The sequence below is a fragment of the Ambystoma mexicanum genome, chromosome 11 (assembly GCF_040938575.1).
Source record: "Ambystoma mexicanum isolate Mex_15411 chromosome 11, UKY_AmexF1_1, whole genome shotgun sequence".
NCBI lineage: Eukaryota > Metazoa > Chordata > Amphibia > Caudata > Ambystomatidae > Ambystoma > Ambystoma mexicanum.
This window is the reverse complement of record NC_090934.1, coordinates 166,339,440-166,361,034: the sequence shown is the minus strand read 5'-3', so window position 1 is coordinate 166,361,034 and position 21,595 is coordinate 166,339,440. Positions and strand designations below refer to the sequence as shown.

General features: G+C 47.8%; 1 protein-coding gene across 14 annotated transcripts in view; it reads right to left on the bottom strand.

Moving 5' to 3' along the window:
- The window catches only part of SRRM1 (serine and arginine repetitive matrix 1), a 935,651-nt gene that overhangs the window by 539,838 nt on the left and 374,218 nt on the right, over nucleotides 1–21,595 (bottom strand). For all 14 annotated transcript variants that reach the window (XR_011279577.1, XM_069622717.1, XM_069622715.1 and 11 more), the window contains exon 8: nucleotides 8,254–8,370. Coding sequence is in view for 13 of the 14 variants with exons in the window: in XM_069622717.1 (XP_069478818.1) it covers nucleotides 8,254–8,370 (117 nt within the window). In the remaining variant the exon portion in view is untranslated. The remainder of the gene's footprint in view (nucleotides 1–8,253; nucleotides 8,371–21,595) is intronic.

The window sequence follows — 21,595 nt, the reverse complement described above, 5'->3', positions numbered from 1 at the left end:
TAACCACAGGGACAACTTCAGGAGTTTCCCAGTTAGTCAAAATCTTTCTTTGTAAAGCAGAATGAAAGGGAACCACAGGATCCTCCTGTGGACCTTCATCCAGAATATCTGTGAGGTCATCCTGCTGAAGAACAGGTGAAGGCGCAGACCAACCCATGAACTCCATAATTCTAGACATTAGGGTTCTATAAGGGGTATCAGCATGTTCCCCAGGGTCTGGTTTGACAAATTCCACTTCTGGGGAAGTGTCTAGGCCACTTGCTTCCTGTAATGCATCCTGAAGGTCTTTCAACCTTCTTTCCTCAGAGGCAAAAGTCTCTGGTTCAGGTAACGTGGTCCTCTGCAGCCCAAAAGGCCTTTCTTGATCAGAATCTTCCCTTTCTTCAAAAATTGAAGTTAAGGGGGGATACTCTGGTCTGTGAAATGGTATAAAACCCATCTCTAAGGCAGAGGGAGCCATCATCAGTGGCCTTGAAAAGGTCGATGTCGTCGACGCCGATGTAAAAATACTCAAAGGCGCCGACAAAGGCGTCGAGAAAACTGGAAGAGGCCTCGAACTCGAGAGGATTGGAATCCTGCTCGAGGATGTCGACAACGTTCGACGTTGTGTCGGAGGCTCTCGAAGTAACCGTTGGCTGTGGAGTAGCCGTGGGTCTTTCTTTTATCGGCGTCGATGTCAGCGTCGACGAACCCTTCGATAACGGCGTCGATGGCACCGATCTATGCTTCGAAGGGGCTTTCGACAATGGCGTCGAAGATGCTTTACTTCCCGATGGCTCATGGCGCTTTCGGGTCGACTCTTTCGCCGGGTGCTTCGACTCGCGGCATTTAGATTTTTTGGGCTTTTCACCCGGGGTATCACCCTCAGCTGACTTCGAGGGGGACAAGGCCGCTTTCTCGAAGACGCTTAGCATCTTTTTTCTGAATTCCTCCCACTCAGCTTGAGAGCTGTGCTTAGTGGGGCAATTTACTCTTTCAGGGGAACTAGAAGACGACGATAAAGGGGATCTTCTTCGTCTTTTTTTCGAGTGTCTAGACCTCGACGAGTGGTGGGAGCCACTTCGAGACCTAGACCGAGAATGCTTTCGAGGAAGTTAAAATTGATTTACCTCTCTCAAGCTTCCCCTTACGCTCCTTCAAGGCTTTCGCTGTCATGGATAGGCATTCCTCACACTCCGAACACTGGTGTTCGATTCCCAGACACCACAAACAGATCCTGTGACGATCTGTCAACGACATTTTCTTCCCACAGTCTCGGCATTTTTTGAAACCGGACCGAGGAGTCGTCGGGTCGGAGGAGGAAGCAATCGAGTACGAGTCGGTTTTCTCGAGGAAATATGAATATATATCGACTGATGTAACTGAGCAACGGTATTCCGAGGCACACGAAGCGCGGAAACACAGAACTGACCAACGGACGCTGCGCGTGGCCATTTATAGCCATGATGACGTCGGCGTCGATACGGTGGCCGTCGAGGAGCACCTACTCGACAGACGTCGACGCACAGCGCCCTCTACTGGGAAAACATTTTTCCGAGGCCAGCAAGCTGGAGATACAAATATCATAGATAAGGAATACGTCGGAGGACACAATCCCTTCGAAATATCCAGCCCGAACCCACTCTCCCTACTGTATAGGCCGGTGGAAGGCCCTGTTCCTGGTGACAAGAGAGAGGACCTCGTGGGACTCCTGCACTGAGACTGGTCAAAAAGCTTGCAACTGGCAAACTTCAATTCCGGTAGCTGGAAGTAACACACAAGATGGTGTCCCACTCCCTGGTTATACGGTATCCTGCAGCAACTCTGAAAAAAATTCAACCAGCTCCGAGATGAGTATCCAGGTGGCTTACTGTTTAGTTGATTGGTCCCACCAACTCAAAGGGAGAAGTCGTCCTTGCAGGGCTTCTCTGTCGAGGTGAACTTGGCGATTCGGACCTGCAGCAGGGCTTCACCGGGAAAAACCAACGGTCCAGGAGTTGCAGCAGCCATCTTCAAGCTCGTCTTCGGTTCTTTCGTTACAGTGCTCGACTCTGCCTTCCAAGCCAAGAGACTTGCCTTTTATTCAGTTCTCTCCCATTCATTTCAGTCTACCTGTCACTCACCCAGCAGGGTGGCTGTCCTTGCTGGACAGGCAGCCAGCCAATCACCGCAGAGTGCATTTGGGTCTCCTAGGAGACTAAGCACAGGGAGTTTCGGGCACCTCCCTTACTTCCTGCCCACAACAGACACTCGGGCTCCAGAGGCGGTCTTCAATCCTGAAGCCTACCAAATGCGAATGAACAAAGAAACCAAACCTGGTTGAGCACAGAGACTAACTCTAGAAGAACCTTTCCACAAAGAAATGGCTAAAAAAGAAGACTGGGACCTGTTTTTACAGAGGGGGCGCAGACGCCATCTTGAAAAACATGGCTCCTGCGATTTAACGTTACCAGAGCTACGAATAGTTCGCAGTCGGGAAAAGTCATGGCAGTTTGTTTTAAAACCTACTGCCACCAGCCATTCTGAGAGGAAAGGGTAGCATTTGACTGCTACATGAGTATCTAGATGCAGGGGATACTAAGTAACCCCTCCAGCACTCTATAGGAACATAGGTTGTGCTGGGTCTAGGAATTTAAAAGACTAGTAAAGTCAATTTCACTTTACATACTCTGGGAAACAGTTTATCCCAGAGAAGGTAGTTAAACCTTGGGAAAACCTGAAAGACTTCCCTGTGCTGCTGCTCTGAGGATGCTGTGTGACACAAATGAAAAGATGCCTATGGAGTTCTTTAGACTCCATAACCAAAGAAAACAGGTAAAACGCACATCAAAATACATGAGCGAGTGGGAAAATGGGTCACACTCTTCAGGTAAAAAAAATGAAGTCCTCAAAATCCAGCAAAGTTGCTGGGGGTCTCCAAGGGGAAGGGAATTAACACATTTTTGAGAATTCTCACTAACAGTCCAGAGTGGTAACCGTGAGGTTTCCAGACAGTTCTAGCCAGCAAGCGTCTAGGAACTCCTGAAGAGGTCGCATCAGTAAATTGCAGAGCCGGATATGGTAGATGCAGGACATCATACCAAGCAATGATTTAATTGTCTGCACAGTGGCCGTCTTCATCGACAACAGCGCTGCACCTTCCCCTGAATGGCCGCTACACTCTCCTCCGAGGGCGATGCTAGGTAGGGTGCTGTATTAAGTCTGGCCGCCAGGAACAGTGCTTTCTGCATTGATATCAAGTAGCTGGGCTACCTCCTTTTCGAGTAGTAGCTTGATCGCTGGCTGTCGAAGGGGAATGGTGATGTCAATCACGTCCTGTCCATCGCGGGACCCGCTTGCGTGGCGACCCCCATAGAACCAGACTTGTGAAGCTTGCCCTTGTTTTGGGCCCCCACGGATGAGGGGCCCTCAAAGAACTTAGAAACCACTCCTCGGACCGCCCAGTCCTGGGTGAGGGAGGACCCTGCTCAGAGCATGGGGCAGAGGCCTTGCCGTTCAGCGACGCCGCCAGTCTACTGTGCCTATCCTTGGTCATCGTCTTGGAGAAGCCGAGGCATATCTCGCACTCTTCTTCCTTGTGATCCAGATGAAGGCAGTAGAGGCATTGCAGGCGTTTGTCCTCCACAAACACGTTCCATAGCCCACACTTGGTGCAGGTTCTGATGAGAGATAATTCTTCCTTCTCCTCCATCATGGTCGGAGGGCACAGAGTAGCACAGAGTAGGCAGGACAGCCTTCTGGAAACTTCAACGATCTTCGCCCTTGAGGAGCACTGAAATTCGCAGACAATGGATCCACGCTGTCGGCAGATTGAGAAAAGAGCAAACACGAGGACTCCCAACACTGAAGCGTGCAGTAAAAATCTAAAGATGGCCGACAGAGGAAGGTTTTAGGGAGAGGACTGTCACTGGATGGGGGCAGTATGACCCAGAGGACAGATTAATTTAGAGGAGAAATAGTTTGAAAGTGAAACTATTTTTCTTTTTACTGAGGATTTCCAACCTGACTGGGAACCCATGTCAGACCCCATACTGGAGAATCCGTCCTAACAACCACGAAGGAACTTTGACCAAACCGTTCTCTCGCTCTACCAAATGAGGCATAGTCACGAAAGGACCTACACCCCTCCGAGCTGGTGCACTGGGGTTTCATGGTTGTGTCTGTCTGATGGCAGCACAGAGTGATTTGGCTGCCGCCTTTGAGGTCTGCAGCTTCTCCAGGCTTTGGTCAGCCTTGCTGACAAACAGCTGTGTGCCATCAAATGGTATGTAGAGAAGTCTGGGCTGCAGGTCCGGTGCAGTCCCAGACTTTCTCAACCACTCAAATCTGAGTATGATCGTGCTCACCACCATGGCTCTGCTAGCGCTAACTGCAGAGTCCAAACCTGAATGGAGAGACTCGCACGTTGCTTCCTTACCATCTCTTACAGCGTTCAGAAAGCCCCCTCCTCTCCTTCTGCAATGTGTTCAGACGCCATGGAAATACAATCCCACAAGGCGAAGGAAAACTTGCAAGTGGCATTGACAGATTTCAAAGCCATACTCCTGGTTGAGAATACCTTTTTTGCCATTTCGTCAAATAGCTTGTCGTCCCTATCCAGCGGTATAGTGGGGTACGCCGCTTGCTTTGACGTGGAAGTTGCAGCTTGGACCACCAAGCTTTCAGGTGTTGGATGTCTGGATAGGTACTCAGGGTCACTACTGGAAGGCCTAGAATTTTAGGCTAGTTTCTGGTGCCTCCCAGTTTGCCATCACCCTCTTCTGCAGGGCTATATGGAATGGTAACAGGGTCATTTTGTGGACCTTTATCCAAGATGTCAGTGAGATCACCTTGTTCAAAAGGCGGGGCTGATCTGTCCCATCCCAAGAAATCTGTTACCTTAGACATTGTCTATAGGAGGCATCAGCATGTTCTGCTGGATCTGGCATCCGAAACTCCAATTCTGGTATGGCATCAATGCCACTTGCCTTTGCAGGTTTTCATACAGGTCCCTCATTTGATATTCCTCAGATACGAGAGCCTCAGGAACATTAGGAGTGCCACATTCGAGCCCAAAAGTCAGTGTATTTTGATCCAATGGCTTGTGTGCTTCGAAAATAAGGACTTCAAGAAATCCTTTTTAGGGAGTGTTTTAAATGTTTTCAATTTCCCTCAATGATATTGGTGGCTTTGATGCTTTTGGCGTCACAGACTTGAACGCCATCAGTGTCAAGGAAGGTCTCGTAGGACTCTATGGCATCTTCAACGAATGAGAACTGGGCCTGTCGGCGACTGAGACCGCGAGGGATCGGAAGCTCTTCTCAGACTCACTGGCGCACAGGATTTAGCCTTGGACTTTTCCTTGTCAGCTTTAGAAGGCACAGTGACATGGTTTTTGATTCCCCTTCTCGAAGATTTTAAGCATCTCCTGGCAAAAACCTCCCATTCAGCTGGAGTCGCCGACTTACTTGTGCAGGCCATCTTGCGTTCCGTCGAGGAGTCATTGAGGAAGGGGATCAATGACATCTTTACGCCGATTAAGAGGAGTGGTGCGATCCGCTTCCTGTACGAGAGAGTTTCTTCAACCGCTTCATTCGTGGTGAGTCACCTCTAGACTCATCCGACGAACGCCTTCGACAGTTGTGGACAGGGATTTCATGGTTGCCCTACCTGCCTCAAGTTTCCCCTTGCGTTCCTTCAACAATTTACCTGTTAAGGACTGACATTAACCACAGTGGACCGTTCTGAGGCCGACGCAAAGACACCACAAACAGACCCGATGTGGACCGGTTATCGACATCTTGGCGCCGCAATCGGTACACTTCTTACACCCGGTCTTCGGGGTTGATAAGGCAGATGAGCAGGCATTCTCAAAGTAATGTTGCAAGTTCGTGAAAAACCAACAGTGGGCCTGTTAAGCAAAGTCTGTATGCAGTACCCTCTGGGAACTCTACAAATGACTACAGGTATAGGAAACCCAACCTTTGGTATAAGCTTTTACTACACAGTTTTGGTTGTGCGTTGAGCAGCCAGGCTCACATCAAGAGGCGTCAATGTGAGCTGTAGGAGAGTTTGAGATTCACAGTGACAAGTATTCAAATAAACTCTTACACTCAAGGTTTCTTGAATAAACAATTGTCCGTTAGAATAAGCATTCTTCAGAAGGGAGTAATATAATAACATACATATACACTTCAATACTGTACACTCTTGGTTTCTAAATTAGCAAAGACCCTTTTGGGATGACCCACAGACAGAACCTACACCCTCAGGTGACTTCAATAGTTAGGGTGCTGGGGACGTTAAAATCTTACTGTTGGCATTTAGAATACTGTTATAACTTAGTAAAAGGAAATCATTAGAACAAGAGACCACAAATATTCTTAAGCAGGCAAATACTTTTGGATCTCTACAGCAGAGTCATTCAGTATAACAGGCTAAGCCAAAGTCAATGGGCAAATGTCTTAAATAGGATGAAGCACTTCTGATGGGTAAGTAGAAAAGTCTTTGCACAATGTTTTAGAAGTCTTTGAAGAAAAGAAGAATCACATGTAGGGCCACAAGCCGTTAGATTTGCGAGTAGTAGAAGATGTAAGCAACTCTACAGCAAGAAGTAAGATCTCTCAGACTTTGTTACAGTACCTTTGAAATGAAGAAAAAGTGCAGCAGATGACTTCTGTTCCTGTGCAGCTCTACAGATCACACTGTTCCTGGGCCCGAGTCGTGGGGACAAGAGGATGGACGTCAGGGGACTCCTGCACTGTACTGGGACGGTCAAACATAGCAACCAGCAAACTTCACTTTCAGTGGCTGTTCAGTGTTGAACGCGGATACCGCAAATAGCAAAACCGCGGTTCCTGGCTGTCGAGGTGGACTTTCCTTGCTTCTGGGGTCCTGCACTCTGTTGAGGGGTCTCAGTCAGTCCTGCTTCCTGGGAGTCCAGAGGATCTTCCTGGAGCTCTAGGCCATCTTAAAAGCAATGCACACACTCTGGTGTTCCTCTCCCTGGCTATACGGTTTCCAGCAGCAACTCTCTGGAAATTCAACCAGCTCCGAGATGTATGTCCACGTGGCTTACTTTGGAGTTGATTGGTCCCACCAACTCAAAGAGATAAGTCATCCTTGCAGGAGGTTCTATGTCGATACGAATTTGGAGTTTCAGCACAGCAGCAGGACTTCACCCGGAAAACCAATGGTCCAGGAGTTGCAGCAGGCACCCTCTTCAAGTTCTTTGGTTCCTTCGTCCAGTGGTCGACTCTGCCTTCCAAGCCAAAAAGCCTCGCCTTTTATGCAGGTTTATCCCATTCTTTCCAGCCTAGCTGTCAGTCAAAGCAGAGTGGCTGTCCTTGCTGGACAGCTAGCCGGGCAATCACCGAAGAGCGCATTCCTGTACAAACACACAACGGTAATAAAAAGTAAACCACTGCCACCAGCCATTAATCATGAAAAGGTAACAAAAATGTTACATGAGAAGCTAGACAAAGGGGATACTAAGTAACCCCTCCAGCACCCTATTGTAAAATAGTGTGTGCTGGGTCAAGAAAGTTAATAGTGTAAGTAAAGTCAATTTCACTTCATTGCTCTTGGAAACAGTAATTTATCTCAGAGAAGGTATTTAAACCTTTGTGAAATCTGAAAGATTTCCCTGTGCCACTGCACTGAAGGTGCTGTGTGCCACAATGTAAAAGTTGATGCCTATGGAGTTTGTCAGGCTCCATAACCAAAAGAACACAAATCTCAGAAATCACACAAAAATACATGAGTGGGGAAACAGGGTCTCACTCACTACAGGTAAAAAAAAAAAAAATCAAGTCCTCAAAATCCAGCAAAGTTGCTGGGGATCGCTAAGGTGGAGGGAATTAGCACATTTCTGAGAAGTTTCCCCAACAGGGCTGAATCCGAAGTGTAAGCTATCGTGGAAAAACAAAACTGAATAAGGGGCGCAGTGCATGCCATTTACACCTTTGATGTAGTCCACCTCGAGAATGAGGCCCTCAGCCAAAAGAAAATTCCAAAGCAGCGGACGCTGGAAGAGAAAATATCTAAAGATGAGGAATATGTGGGAGGGCACAATCTATTTGAAATATATTTTTAGTACTTATACACCAATAACAGATTGCTTTTACTAAGTGCACAACATCCTTTTCTGCCAAACTATTGTTGGGCCTCATGGCTAGAAATCTCTTCTTTTCAAGCCTGTTATATAACCAATGTCTGTAAAGTGCCATCATACAACACAGGTTTAATAACATGTGTAAACATTCTATACATTTAAAGTGGTCTTAGTGATCATACCTTCTGACTGGGGTTCTACTCCTCCTGTGTCTAGGTGGAGGTGGAGGCCGTCTAGGAGGACTTCTTCGACGAGGAGACCTTCTTCTTGGACTTGTTCGCCTCTTTGGTGAATAAGACCTTTTTGGAAAAAAAAAAATATATATTTACACAATTTACCAAAAGCTTCACAGATTACGGAAACAAGCGACAATCAAACTAAGCAATACAGAGAAAATAGAAATGTATTTCATGGTTCTAACCCTAGATTATTAGGGCTTTACATCTCAACTGCTAGTTCTATGCTGGCATATTACATTTTAACAATACAAACTGTTAGGTAAGAATTGGTGCAGTCGCGCTGCGTGAGACTACATGACACTTATCTGCATGGTATTAGGTAACCAACCTTTTGTAATAGGTCTGTACTACACAAGTTGGTAGTGTGACTGAGCAGCCAGGCCTATCTCAAGAGGGGTAAACGTTAGCTGCAGCGCTGTACAAATAAAATCCGTAAATACAAGTAGCCAAGTAAAACTTATACACAAGCTTTCAGTTGTAGTTATTTAACATACATTTTTAAATAAGCATTGGAAATTCGTGTAACAATGTAAATATACGTTACAATCACTTTTCAGAATCAAAACAAGTTAGTGGATAATCTTTGTATATGTTGTTACAAACTTCAAACTCTGAGGTGACTTCAATCACAAGGACAGTAAGAACAAGTTACTTACCTTTAACTATTGTTCTCCAGCATGGGTTTGGCATAGATTCACATGCTCATGAATATTCCCCGTCAGTCCAGGAATCCTCGGTAAAATAAACACAATTTCACCTTCACTTACAAACAATACTTCTCCTCTAAACCAATCACTGCATACTAGGTCATACTGCCCCTCTCCCAGAGCCCCTCCTCTGGCAGCCATCTTCAGATTTGGTAGCACGTAAAGTGGCAGTATGACCAAGAAGAGCCGAAGAGGGGCAGGGAGGGTTTGCATGTGAATCCATGTCAGACACATGCTAGCGAACAACTGTTTGCTAGCATGTGTCTGACACAAGTAACTTTTTCCTTCTCCAGCATGGGGTCTGGCATGGATTCACATGCTCATGAATAAAGAATACATAGCAACACAATAATACACAATCACAGGAGGCTGCAAGGCTCAACAGAAGCAATTACTCTGACCTCTGGAACAGGCTCACCTTCAAGCGAACAGGTAGCGTAGCACTGCTTCGCCGACTCTGGACTCCTCTCTGCAATCCCGGTCGACGCAGTAGAATCTCGTGAAGGTGTGCGTAGACCTCCACGCAGCAGCCCTGCAGATGTCCAGCAGGGGCACACCAGCCAGGAACGCCATTGGTGCAGCGATCGCTCTGGTGGAATGGACTCCCGGATGGCGGCACAGCAGTCGGTTCATCAACCGATGACCGTGCGTGATCAAGCCAGAGAGTCACTTTGAGATGGAAGCCTTGGAACAAGGCCTTCCCATGGTTCAGTAACCTTTGGGACCACTACAAGCAACTATGACTACAGGTGTAAGCAAATCAACCTTTGGTATAAGTCTGTACTACACAGTTTTGGTAGTGGTGCTGAGCAGCCAGGCTTATCTCAAGAGGGGGAATGTGAGCAGTAATGATGTTACACAGAGGTCACCAATCACAGGTTTTCAAATAAACTCTTACATTAATAAGTATTTATCAAAGAAACTAAGTGTATCTGTCAGTTATAAAACATTCATAAGAAGGAGGCAATTATATAAAACACACTAATATGGGATACATTACTCGCCGTAATCGTATTTCTGATGCTTGTATCTGCTTAGATTCACATACTATGCATAGGCCGACATCTAGAGGAAGCTGCAGAGTATTAGTTTGTTTTTCGAAACTCGAAAATGGGCGTCGAGCTACTGCGTGCCAGTAATACTATCCTTAGTGTGACGTCCACTGTACCCATGATCCCTCACGTGTGTAGGTCCCTCAGATTGTATTTTTTCTGACAGGAGGTAGCATGAGGAGTAGCGCGAGTACAGAATATCCAAGCAGATATAGATAAATAGGACTACAAGCATCCATGCGCCTTCTCTCAGAGGGGAGGAAGGGCGGGCGCATGTGAATCTAAGCAGATACAAGCATCAGATATACGATTACGGTGAGTAATGTATCCCTTCTGAGGCTTGTGGAATCTGCTTAGATCACATGCTGTGCATAGATTAGCGAGCAGTGTTAGAAGGAGGTGGAATGTGAGAAGGGTCATGAGTGAACAAATGTGTTGTAACCGCTTGTCCCACTTGAGTATCAGTCTTGGAATGAGTGTCAATGCAGTAGTGCTGAGTAAAGGTGTGAATAGAGCTCCATGTAGCTGCTTTTCAAATGGTGTCAAGGGGTACATCTGCAATGAAAGCCAGAGTGGCCCCGGTGCCTCTTGTAGAGTGGGCCCTTGGCGTAAAAGGCAGAGTTTTACTTGAAAGGGAGTAGCACAGTTGGATACATTTGACTATCCATTTTGAGATGGCACTTTTAGAGACGCAATATCCTTCTCTGCCTGTAGCTATGGAGACGAACAGTTGATCTGTCTTTCTTAGCGGCCTGGTCTTGTCTACGTAGTAAAGGACCGCTCTTCGCACATCTAAAGTATGTAGTTTCACCTCAGCAGCGCTTTTGGGTTCTTGGAAGAAGGCCGGTAGCTCAATGGACTGGTTAACATGGAATTTAGAGATGAACTTGGGTGAGAACCTAGGGTGAGTTCTGAAAACCAGTTTATCCTTATGAACAGTAAAGAAAGGATCCTGCACTGACAGAGCCTGAATTTCACAGACTCTTCTTATGGATTGGTATGGTCTGAAGGCGCTGGTAGGTTGAATGCCCTTGGGAACCGAAGTTCATATCAGTAGAGAGAGAAGAGAGTCAAAAGGGTGCGTGTGGGCACCGGGTATGTGTGCAGCTCATGCGGTGTCCGTGTAATAGCTGCATTCTAGCGGTAGGTGTGCTGGTTGTGAGGTCAGGAGTATGTGTTCGTTCTGGCAGGAATTATCCAGAACGGATGTGGCTGCGTTAGGCCTGAGGAGAACGCGTGGCTGGGGGTGTGTTACCAGCAGTAATTACTTAGAATGATGTGGAGTGAGCGGCGAGTGTTGGTATGAGAACAGTTATACCGAATGGTGTCATAGTATCACTGTTCTAGTTGAGTGGTGATGTAAGGAGAGAGTAAGCGTGGTGGTGGGAAAAGATGGGTTATATATCCTTTCAGAAATTCTCTGCATTCCAAATCATACTATATACGTCCGTTCCTTGCACTCCTATCCACTCCATGCATCCTAGTCTGTTCCATATATTTTGGTCACGCATTCCTGCTTGCCACGTGTGTTCGAGTTCGCTCCTGTGCGCTCCATTTCGCCCTGCCTGCTCCAGTCATTGTGGGTTAAATGCACTTTTGAGCGTTCTCTGCGTTCCAAACCATACTTTATACGTTACCCAATTCTATGCGTTTCAGTCTGTTCAATGCCCTCGTATCCACTCTTGTCAGCCTCAGATCTGCACTCGTCAGCATCAAGCGTGTACCCATTCAGCCCCTCTACGCACACAACCCCTCTACGCGCTCAGCCCCTCTACGCGCTCAGCCCCTCTACGCAATTCGACCCCCTTTACGCACTCAGCCCTCTACGCATCAATCCCTTCTACACACTTATCTGATCCCCGCACTCATCTGTTTTAAGCACTCGTGTCTTTCACGCATTGAACATCAATATCCTGTTCTAAATATTCATCTCTACACTCATCTGTTCTATACCTTCATCCACTCTGTACACTTATCCACTCTGCACACTTATCCGCTCATACGCTCTAACACTCATCCGCTTTATCCACTCAACCACTCTATTCACTCATCTGCCCAATCCACTCATTCTCTCCTCTGTTCTATCCACTTGTCCGTTCTATCCTCTCATCCATTCTATTCACTTATCCGCCCTATCCATTCATTCTCTCATTCGTTCTATCCACTTATCCATTCCAATCACTCATCTACTCTATCCACACCATCCACTCTATCGACTCAACCCCACCACGCACCCATCTACGCACTCCTCCATCAAAGCGAATCAACCCCATTTACGGCTTCATCCCCTTTACGCACTCATCCCTCTACGCATTCCTCCCTTCTCTGCACTTATCTGATCCCGTGCTCTTTAGCTCCCTGCACACATCTGCTCCTTGTAGTCTGCTTTAAGGACTCGTGCATTTCACACATTCAACAGTGATATTCTGTCTTATAAATTCATCTCTACACTCATTTGTTCTATACTTTCCTCCGTTCTGTACAGTCATTCATTCTGCACATTTATGCACTCATAACGCTCCATCTACTCCTCCGCTTTATCCACTCATCCACTCACTCTCGTCTGCCCCATCCACTCATCCGCCTTATCCACTCATTCTCATCCGTTCTATCCACTTGTCTGCCCCATCCACTCATCCGCCTTATCCACTCATTCTCATCCATTCTATCCACTTGTCTGCCCCATCCACTCATCCGCCTTATCCACTCATTCTCATCCGTTCTATCCACTTGTCTGTTCTATACCCTCCTAGATTCTATACCCTCCTGCATTCTATACCCTCCTCCGCTCTACACACTCATCACACTTCCATATTCATGCGTTGTCCATATTAATGTACTCTACATACTCATCAGGTTCACATACTCGTCATTTCTACACACTTATCCCGTATACGCTCATCTGGTCTGGACATTCATCTGTTTTACGCGCTTCTGCGTTCTACTTGCTTCCCCGTATTACGCGCTCATCCGCTCTACACGCTTGTCTATTCTACACATCCAGCCGCTCTACACACTCATCCATTCAACATGTTCATCCAAGCCATACACTCATCCGGTCTACATATTCATTCGAATCCCACATTCATTCAAACTATATAGTTAGCTGTTCTAAGTAATTCGTCTATGTCATTCACTTTGTTCACTCCGCATGCATTCTTTTCGGGAGTTTAAATCTTATTACTCCTATTAATCATTTCACTGCTTTGATCTACATTAATTTAATTCCGTTTGCCCTTCTAGATTATTGGGGGATGTCAGTTGCCAGTTTCTTGCTTCAGGTGGTTTGATGGATTGGTGTCATTGAGTTGCTGTTGGCCTGTTTGGGTTGGTTTGGTACAGGTTGATTTTATTTTTTTATTTTATTTATAAAGCGCAAAAAACCAGGCCCAGGGGCAACCGGGCACATACTCTTAAACATGTTACAAAAAGCAGTAGTTACAGTGAGTTACAAAAATATACAGCATATATACATGTACCGAAGGGTACCATTAACAGCGTATAATACAGGGACAGAGCAGAGAGAAAATGTATATTCAGTCTTGTACCCCACATGTAGTCTGGACTGTGTCAAGGTCTCATGAGTCTTGGGAGAGCAGCCATGTTTTAGCATTGTTCTTGGAGTGGAATGATGGTTCAATTCTGATAGGTGTGGGCAAGGTGTTCCAGAGTTTGGAGGCCAGGACGGGAAAGCTCACCCTACCAGCTTTTTGGAGTTTGCATCTAGGCACGATGAGGCTGTGAGTTAAGGCTGCTCTGGTAGGTCGAGTGGAGGTGTGGCGTGAGATGCGAGCGGACAGGTAACGTGGGGCATTGTTGCTCAGACATTTGAGAGTCAGGAGAAGAGCCAGCTTTTCAGCAGTTTGCGAAAAGCCATTAAATCCTCAGTCTGGCGGATGTGGGGTGGGAGTGAGTTCCATAGCGTGGGGGCTACGGCTGAGAATGATGATCCACCTAACCTAATTGAGTTTGTCTTCAGAATGATTAAGCGGCCGACTGAGCTTGATCTGAAGGTGCGTGGGGGGTTGTAGGGTTTTAGCTTGTCTTGAAGATATTGAGGTCCTGTTTTATGCAGTGCTCGATGTGAGATGCTCAAGGTTTTAAAAGTCACCCTGCGGGCTACTGGAAGCCAGTGCAGCGTCTTGAGGGCTGGGGTGATGTGGTCTCTTGGGCCAAGCGCAAGAAGCAATTTGGCTGCCGTGTTTTGTGCCCTTTGGAGTTTATTCATTTGGTACGCGTGGACTCCGAGGTATAAGGGGTTTGCGTAGTCCAGTCTTGATATAACGATTGATTGGACCGCAGAGAGTCTGTTGGGAAAGGAGAGATATGGAAAGATGCGCCTATGGGTTTTAAGGTGGTAGTGGCAGGACTTTGAGACGTTGTTGACTTGGCACGAGAGTGTTAGGCCAGAGTCAAGGGTGCATCCAAGATTTTTCACTGAGTTGGAGGGGGTCGGAGACTTGCCCATGGCGGATGGCCAGGGTAGTGGTTGAGGGAGAAGCTCCAGGTTTCCACACACCATGATTTCCATTTTGGAGGGGTTTAACAGGAGGTGGCTTTCAGTCATCCAGAGTTCTATGTCAAGTAGGCAGGAGGCCAGGTCAGGTCTGCAGTTGTGTTTTGAGTTCAGGAGTTTTAAAATTAGTTGAGTGTCGTCGGCGTAGTTGTAGCACAGGATGTTGTGCGAACGAATTAGTGGTGGGAGGGTGATCAAGTAGAGATTGAACAGGAGGGCTGATAGGCATGCTCCTTGTGGGACTCCCGTGTTGACCGGTCGGGCTTGGGAGGTATAGTTGGAGAGTATCGGTATTTGGTACCGATCCTTGAGGAATTAAGCTATCAATTCAAGAGCGGTTCCATGAATTCCAAGGGAGTGGAGGCCGTCTAGGAGGATTGAGTGGTTGATTGTGTCGAAGGCAGCGGATAGGTCAAGAAGGATTAGTGCCGCGCATCCCGCGGAGTCTGCAGTCATTTTAAGGTCATCCCAAATTGAGGTTAGGGTGGTTTCAGTTCCGTGGCGGGCTCTGAAACCTGATTGAGCGGGGTCTAGGAGATTGGTGGCTTCGACAAATGCGTTTAGTTGGGAGTTCGGTCAAAGAGTTTGGCAAGGAATCTGGTGTTTGAGATGGGGCGGTATTTTTTGGGCTCGAGAGGGTCGAGCAAGGGTTTTTTTTAACTAGAGGTTTGACATAAGCTGTTTTGAATGCATCAGGAAAGATACCAGAGGAAAGGGAGGTGTTTATGATGGATCTTGCGTGTTCACCTGCGCAGGTGGAAGTGAAGATTTCTTTGAGGGTTGCGGCTGGGCAAGGTTCCAGAGGCGAGCCTGATGGTTTGCGGGCAGATAGAAGTTTGTGAAATTGCTCAGGCGATATTGGACTAAAGGATTCAAACGTTGGTTGCGTAATGGTTGCATCTGGTGGAGTGGCCGGTATTAGGGTTGAATTGCTTTGGGGATGTAAGAGAAATAGGTTGGTGGCTAGAGTATTTGTTCTTTCGAGAGCCGTGGTGAAGAAGTGGAGGGAGAGTGAGTCGCATAGTGATTGTGAGGGAGTTGGGACGGTCGTGTTGCAGGCCGGATGGGTGAATTCGGAGATGATTTTGTGGAGTTCTTTGCTTGGGTTTTTGCAGTTTTGGATTCGGGAGTTGTAGTGTGCTTTTTTTGCTTTCCAGATTTCGGCCTTGTACTGATAGAGGTGTAATGGCTACTAAGAAGGCAGTCTTTTAAGTCAGGTGTTTGAGACCAGCTTTCAGCATGGGCTCAAAGGGGGGGCCCCATGAGTTTAGTAAGCACCACAGTGAGGTCCCATCCTGTTGGAGGGTTTGAAATAGGAGGGTGGAGTCTCTTTACCCCTTCCATAAAAGCCTTAACCACTGGTACCTTCCACCAAGACACCTTGTTATGGGAGGTGGTGTAGGCTGACAGCGCCACCAGGAGTACCTTGAGTAAATTAAATACCAACCCTGTGTCCAGCAGGTGGAGCATGTAGGTGACAATATTGGAAGGAGTGCAATCAAATGGGTAGATGTGTTTATTATGGCACCAAATAACACATCTTTTCCATTTATCAAAGTAACAGTGTCTTGTGTTGGGTTTCCTTGATTCTTTAAGGATATCCATGCATCTCTGTGGTAGTTTGAGACGGCCAAACTATGACTTCAGGAGCCATGCTGACAAGTTCATTGAGTTGTGTTGAGGATGCACTGTTTGACCTTGGTGCTGGGACAGTAGGTTGGGCCAACACGTGAGTTTGATGGGTTCAAACACTGCAGTCTGTGCAGGTGCGGGAACTACGGTTGTCTCGGCCACATGGGAGCAACTAGGATGAGCGTCATCGACTGCATCTTGTTGACCACCTTCCTCATCAGGGGAGTTGGTGGAAAAGTGTGGCAAACATCCCTGACCAGTTCATCCATAGAGCGTTCCCCTTTGAGCCTGGCTGAGGGAACCTGGACGCGAAGTCTGGGCATTGTCTGTTGTCGCTTGTGGCGAACAGGTCTATAGTGGGGAAACCCCATTGTGAGAAGAGGTCTTCTATGACTTCTTCGTGTAGACACCATTCGTGTTCCTACAGTAGTTGGTCTCTGCTCGAAGCATCTGCTAGTGAATTGAGATCCCCTGGAACATGTTGAGATGACAGGTAAATGTTCCGTCTGAGTGCCCATATCCACATTTTTTGGGCAAGCTTGGACAGATTTTGTGACCGAGTGCTCCCACCCCGTTTGTTTATGTAAAACATTGCTGTTGTGCTGTCCGTTAGGATCTGCACCGACAGGTTCGATAGGTGGGGTTCGAATGCTCAAAATCGCTCTCAAGACTGGCAGGAGTTCTAGCAGGTTGATGTGAATCTTGGCCACTGTGCGAGACCAGAGGCCCTGCGCCGTGTGGTGAAGAAGGTGTGCTCCCCATCCTGAGAGGGACGCGTCTGTAGTGACTACAGCCTGCATCTCCGGATCGTAAAAGGGTTTCCCCTTTGAGAGATTTTCTCTTGTCCAACAGCGAAGAGACTTTGTACCAATGTTGGCAAAACGACAACTAGGTCCCACTGACCACTTGCCTGAGACCACTGTTTCGCCAACCATTCCTGCATGAGTCGCATGCGCAGGCGCTCGTGGGGAACCAGGTAAATACATGACACCATCATGCCTAGCAAACGCATCGCTTTGCGCACCCTTATCTGGCGACCGGCTTATATTGAGGAATTTGCATTAGCAGATTCCGAATTCTTTACTTTGATGGAAAGGCCAACCCCTCTTGCGTGTTTAGGACAGGTCCTAGGAACTGTTTGGAGGTGCTTGGCACCAGGCTTGATTTTTTCTCGTTGATTGAGAAACCCAATTCGAAGAGGTGGTCGATCGTTCTTTGGATGTTGGAAGTGCAAATAACTGGGGTCTCCCCCGTGATGAGCCAGTCAGCCAGGTAAGGGTACACTGGGATTGCCTCCCTGCGCAGGTGTGCCGCCGCCACCGCCAGTACTTTGGTGAATACCCTTGGAGCCGAGGCTATACCGAAGGGCAGCACCTTGAACTGGTAGTGCTGACTGTCCACCTTGAAGCGCAAGAATCTTCTGTGCGCTGGGAACATGGAAATATGAAAATAGGCATCTTTCATGTCCAATGATGCCATGTAATCTCCCTTTTTTAGGAGGGGAATTTAGCGTAGTCATGTGAACCTTTTGGGGCTTGACATAATTGTTTGAAGGGCGTAAGCCTAATACTGGGGGCATTGTCAAATCTTTTTTTGGAAGTAAATTGAATAAATACCCTTGTTTACCTGGTTGCCCGGGACGAGTTCCATCGCGTCTTTTGCGAGAAGATTGACTATTTCCTCGAGGAGGATCTTTTGGTGGTCATGGGAGTGTATTTTTGGTCTTGGAGGTTGGTTGCGGGGGCGCTCCAGCAGTTCGATGTAGTATCCCGCGGACACTGTGGACAGCACCCATCTGTCCGAGGTGATCCCCTTCCATGCTTGGGTGAAGTTGGAAATGCGCCGCCCTACTGGGGATGAGTGGTAAGGGACCCTGAGCGGAGCGTCACAGTTTGTTGGGAGGCGTACCGCCTCTGCCTGGGCTGCCTCTCCCTCTACCGCAGCCCCTCTTGTTACCTCTACTTTAACTTTGGGTACCTTGTTGGTTGCCACCCCACGATGTACCTTGCCCCTGTGAGTAACTGGAACCCCTCTGGGAATTTTGTCCACATGAGCGACGAAAATCATTATTCCCTCTTTGGTTCGTGGGTTTGTTAGTCAATTGTCCCAGGGACTTTAGGTTATCATATTCCGCCTTGGCAGTTTTGAGTGCCTCCTCAACCGCTTTGCCAAACAAGACATTCGATTCCACTGGCATGTCGATAAGAGTAGCCTGGGTCTCGGGTTTGAACCATGACTGTCTCAGCCAAGTGTCTCTTTTTAAAACAATGCTCTCTGCAATGAGCCGGCCTGCGTTGTCTTTTGCGTCAAAAGTTGCTTTCAGAAGGCATCTGGATACTGACCTACCCTCCGATGCAATCTGGGCTAATTGGCCCTTTAGTGGTTCTGGTGCGGAGGCAATGAGGGCAGCTACTTGCTCCCATTGGTGGCAATTATAACTTGCCAGCAGAGTGGTGGAATTCGCAATTCTCGCTTTGTAAGCGGAAGTGGAAGCTATTTTCCTTACTAGACCATATATTTTCTTGCTTGCCTTGTCTGGTGGAGCTTCAGATGATGCTAAAGGAGTCCCCGCTCTCTTTCTGGTGGTAGTAACTGCCAAAGAGTCAGGCTTAAGCTGACCTCTTATGTAAAGTGGGTCGGAGGGGGCGGCCCTGAATAGTTTTTCAATCCTGGGGTGGACTGCCCGGGTGAGATTAAGGGTGAGAAGAGGGGTCAATTCTGCATTGGAATGACTTGAGAATTGGGATGGCTTGCGCAACAGACTTCCTGTCCCCCATGATCTCTTCTGCAAAGTCCCTCTCTTCCTGAGCCCCTTGAGTGTCTATGTGAAAGTGCTCTGCTGCCCTCGCTAAGACCTCATTCAAAAGTGGCAGATTATCCAGAGGAGAGCCATTGACAGGTGGATCTTCGGGGATAGGTGAGTCTAGGCTGTAAGCCTCTGCCTCATCCTCCTCTTCCTGGTCCTCTCTGTAATAAATCGACCCCCGTTTGGTCGTCCAGTACTTGTATGTCTGGATCTTCAGCATACTGATGGTAGGGTTGCACTGAGAGTGGGTCTGAAATCAGACCTTGAACTGGAGTTTCCTTCTGAGGTCTCTTACTAGGAGGCTGAGGGTCTTTGGATCCTGAAGGAGTAGAGGTGACAGGGGTATTATGATCACTCAGAAAATAGTCTGGTTTTTTTTTCGTAGAAATTAGCCATAAGTGACATTCTATGCATCACCCTGTCGATGTCCTCAGAACTCCACTCTCTGGAACTGGGAATGAGGACCTCCTGCTGAGGCTCGTCCTCTATTCCCATATCCTGTGGAGTGGGAGGGACAATATTGGGCCTAGCAACAGGGTCAGGGGTTTTAGATTGTTCTTTATCTGAGGATTTATGCTTTTGGCCTTGGGGTGTAGAAGTTTTGTCTGATTTTTTCTGCTGTTTTCCCCCCTCCCCCTGAGTAGAGGTATGTTTTCTTGGTTTATGGGCCTTTGCGGAATCTTTCGATGCCTGGCGTCGAGATTCGGGGGTGGTCTGGCTAGTTTAAGTAGCCTTCGCGTGTGTGCGTCGAGAATCGGAGTCAGACGTGGAAATGGCTACCAGAGTCGACTTTAGACGAGCTGCTTGGGCGTAGAGGTCGGATTTGTTTCCTGACGAGCCTACCTCCGTAACTTTGGGGAGTGAGGCACTCTTGGCCATCGTGGTCGGTTGCCTTGTGTCGTACAGCGATCTAGACCTTGAACGCCCAGAGGACACAGATTCTGTGGACCGCTCTCTTCGTGCCTCCTTTTTCCGGTGACTTGACACGTGCGTCGAGTCCCTGCTGGATTTAGTGTGCTTAGGTGCAGTAGTGTGGGTACCGCTAGTGTCGCCGGGTGTAGTCCCCATAACTGCCCCGCCAGACAATCCTCCGAGGCCGGGGACTTGCGCTTGGGTGTCTTTCGATGCCCCTGTACCCTCGCCGTCCGAAACGTCAGCGTTGCTGCCGTCACTTAAGGAACCCACCGCCTCTATGGCCTCGAGCTGCCCGATTCCCAGAGGGGTACCTAAGCACACTAAACCTACCCGGGACTCGACACGTTTCGAGTCACCGGAAAAAGGAGGCACGAAGAGAGCGGTCCACAGAATCTGTGACCTCTGGGCGTTCGAGGTCTAGATCGCCGCACGACACAAGGCAACAGACCACGATTGCCATGAGTGCCTCACTCCCCAAAGTTAAGAAGTTAGAACATGAAAGGTTACAATTATTCTTAAACAGTGTAGATATTTTGAGTTCACCAGAAGAGTCAATTCAATAGGCTAGGCCAAAGTTAATGGGCTAAAGTCTTGGATAGGATAAAGCGGTTCTGGTAGTTCAACAGAAAAGTCTCTGCACAAGTTCTCAGAAGTAGTTTGTAAAAAGAAGAATCATGTTGGGTCACAAGCTAATTAGGCCTGCGAGTTGCAAATGTTTCAAGCACTTTCGCCGCGAGAGGGAAGTACTCTGTCTGATTTCACAGTACCTTACAATGAAGAAAAAGATGCCACTGATGACGTCTGTTCCTGGCAGTTCCTGCAGATCACGATATTCCTGTGCCTCAGTCGTGGTGACAAGTCAAAAAGCTCACAACTGGCAAACTTCGATTCCGGTGGGTGTAAGTAACGCACACAAGCTGGTGTCCCTCTCCCAGGTTATACGGTTTCCTGCAACACTCTGAGGAAGATGCACCCAGCTCTGAGATAGGTATCCAGGTGGCTAACTGTCGAGTTGATTGGTCCCACTAACTCAAAAGGGAGAAGTTGTCCTTGCAGGGCTTCTCTGTCGAAATTAACTTGGCGATTCAGACCTACAGCAGGGCTTCACCGGGCAAACCAATGGTCCAGGAGTTGCAGCAGCCATCCTCTTCCAGGTGGTCTTCGGTTCTTTCGTTCCAGTGGTCATCTTGTCTTTCAAGCCAAGAGACTTGCCTTTTATTTAGTTCTCTCCCATTCATTCCAGGCTGTCACTCACAGCAGGGTGGCTGTTTTTGCCGGATAGTCAGCCAGCCAATTACCACCAAGTGCATTTGGGTCTCCTAGGAGACTAAGCACGGGGAGTTTCAGGCACCTCCCTCACTTCCTGCCTACCTCAGACACACTGGAGCCAGAGGCGGGGTTCACTCCTGAAGCCCGCCAAAGGCGAATGAATTCGGAGACCAAACCTGGTTTGGCGCGCAGAGAAAAACTCTAGAAGGACCTTTTCCAACAAGAAATGACGAAAAATAAAGACATGGGCCATTTTGACAAAATGGGCACCCATGGGTGCCTTACTGCAGCTGTGATTGCAGCCTGCGGTAAAAACACACAATGGTAGTAAAAAGTAACCCATACAGCACACTATTGCAAGATAGTGTTTGCTGGGTCTAGAAAGTTA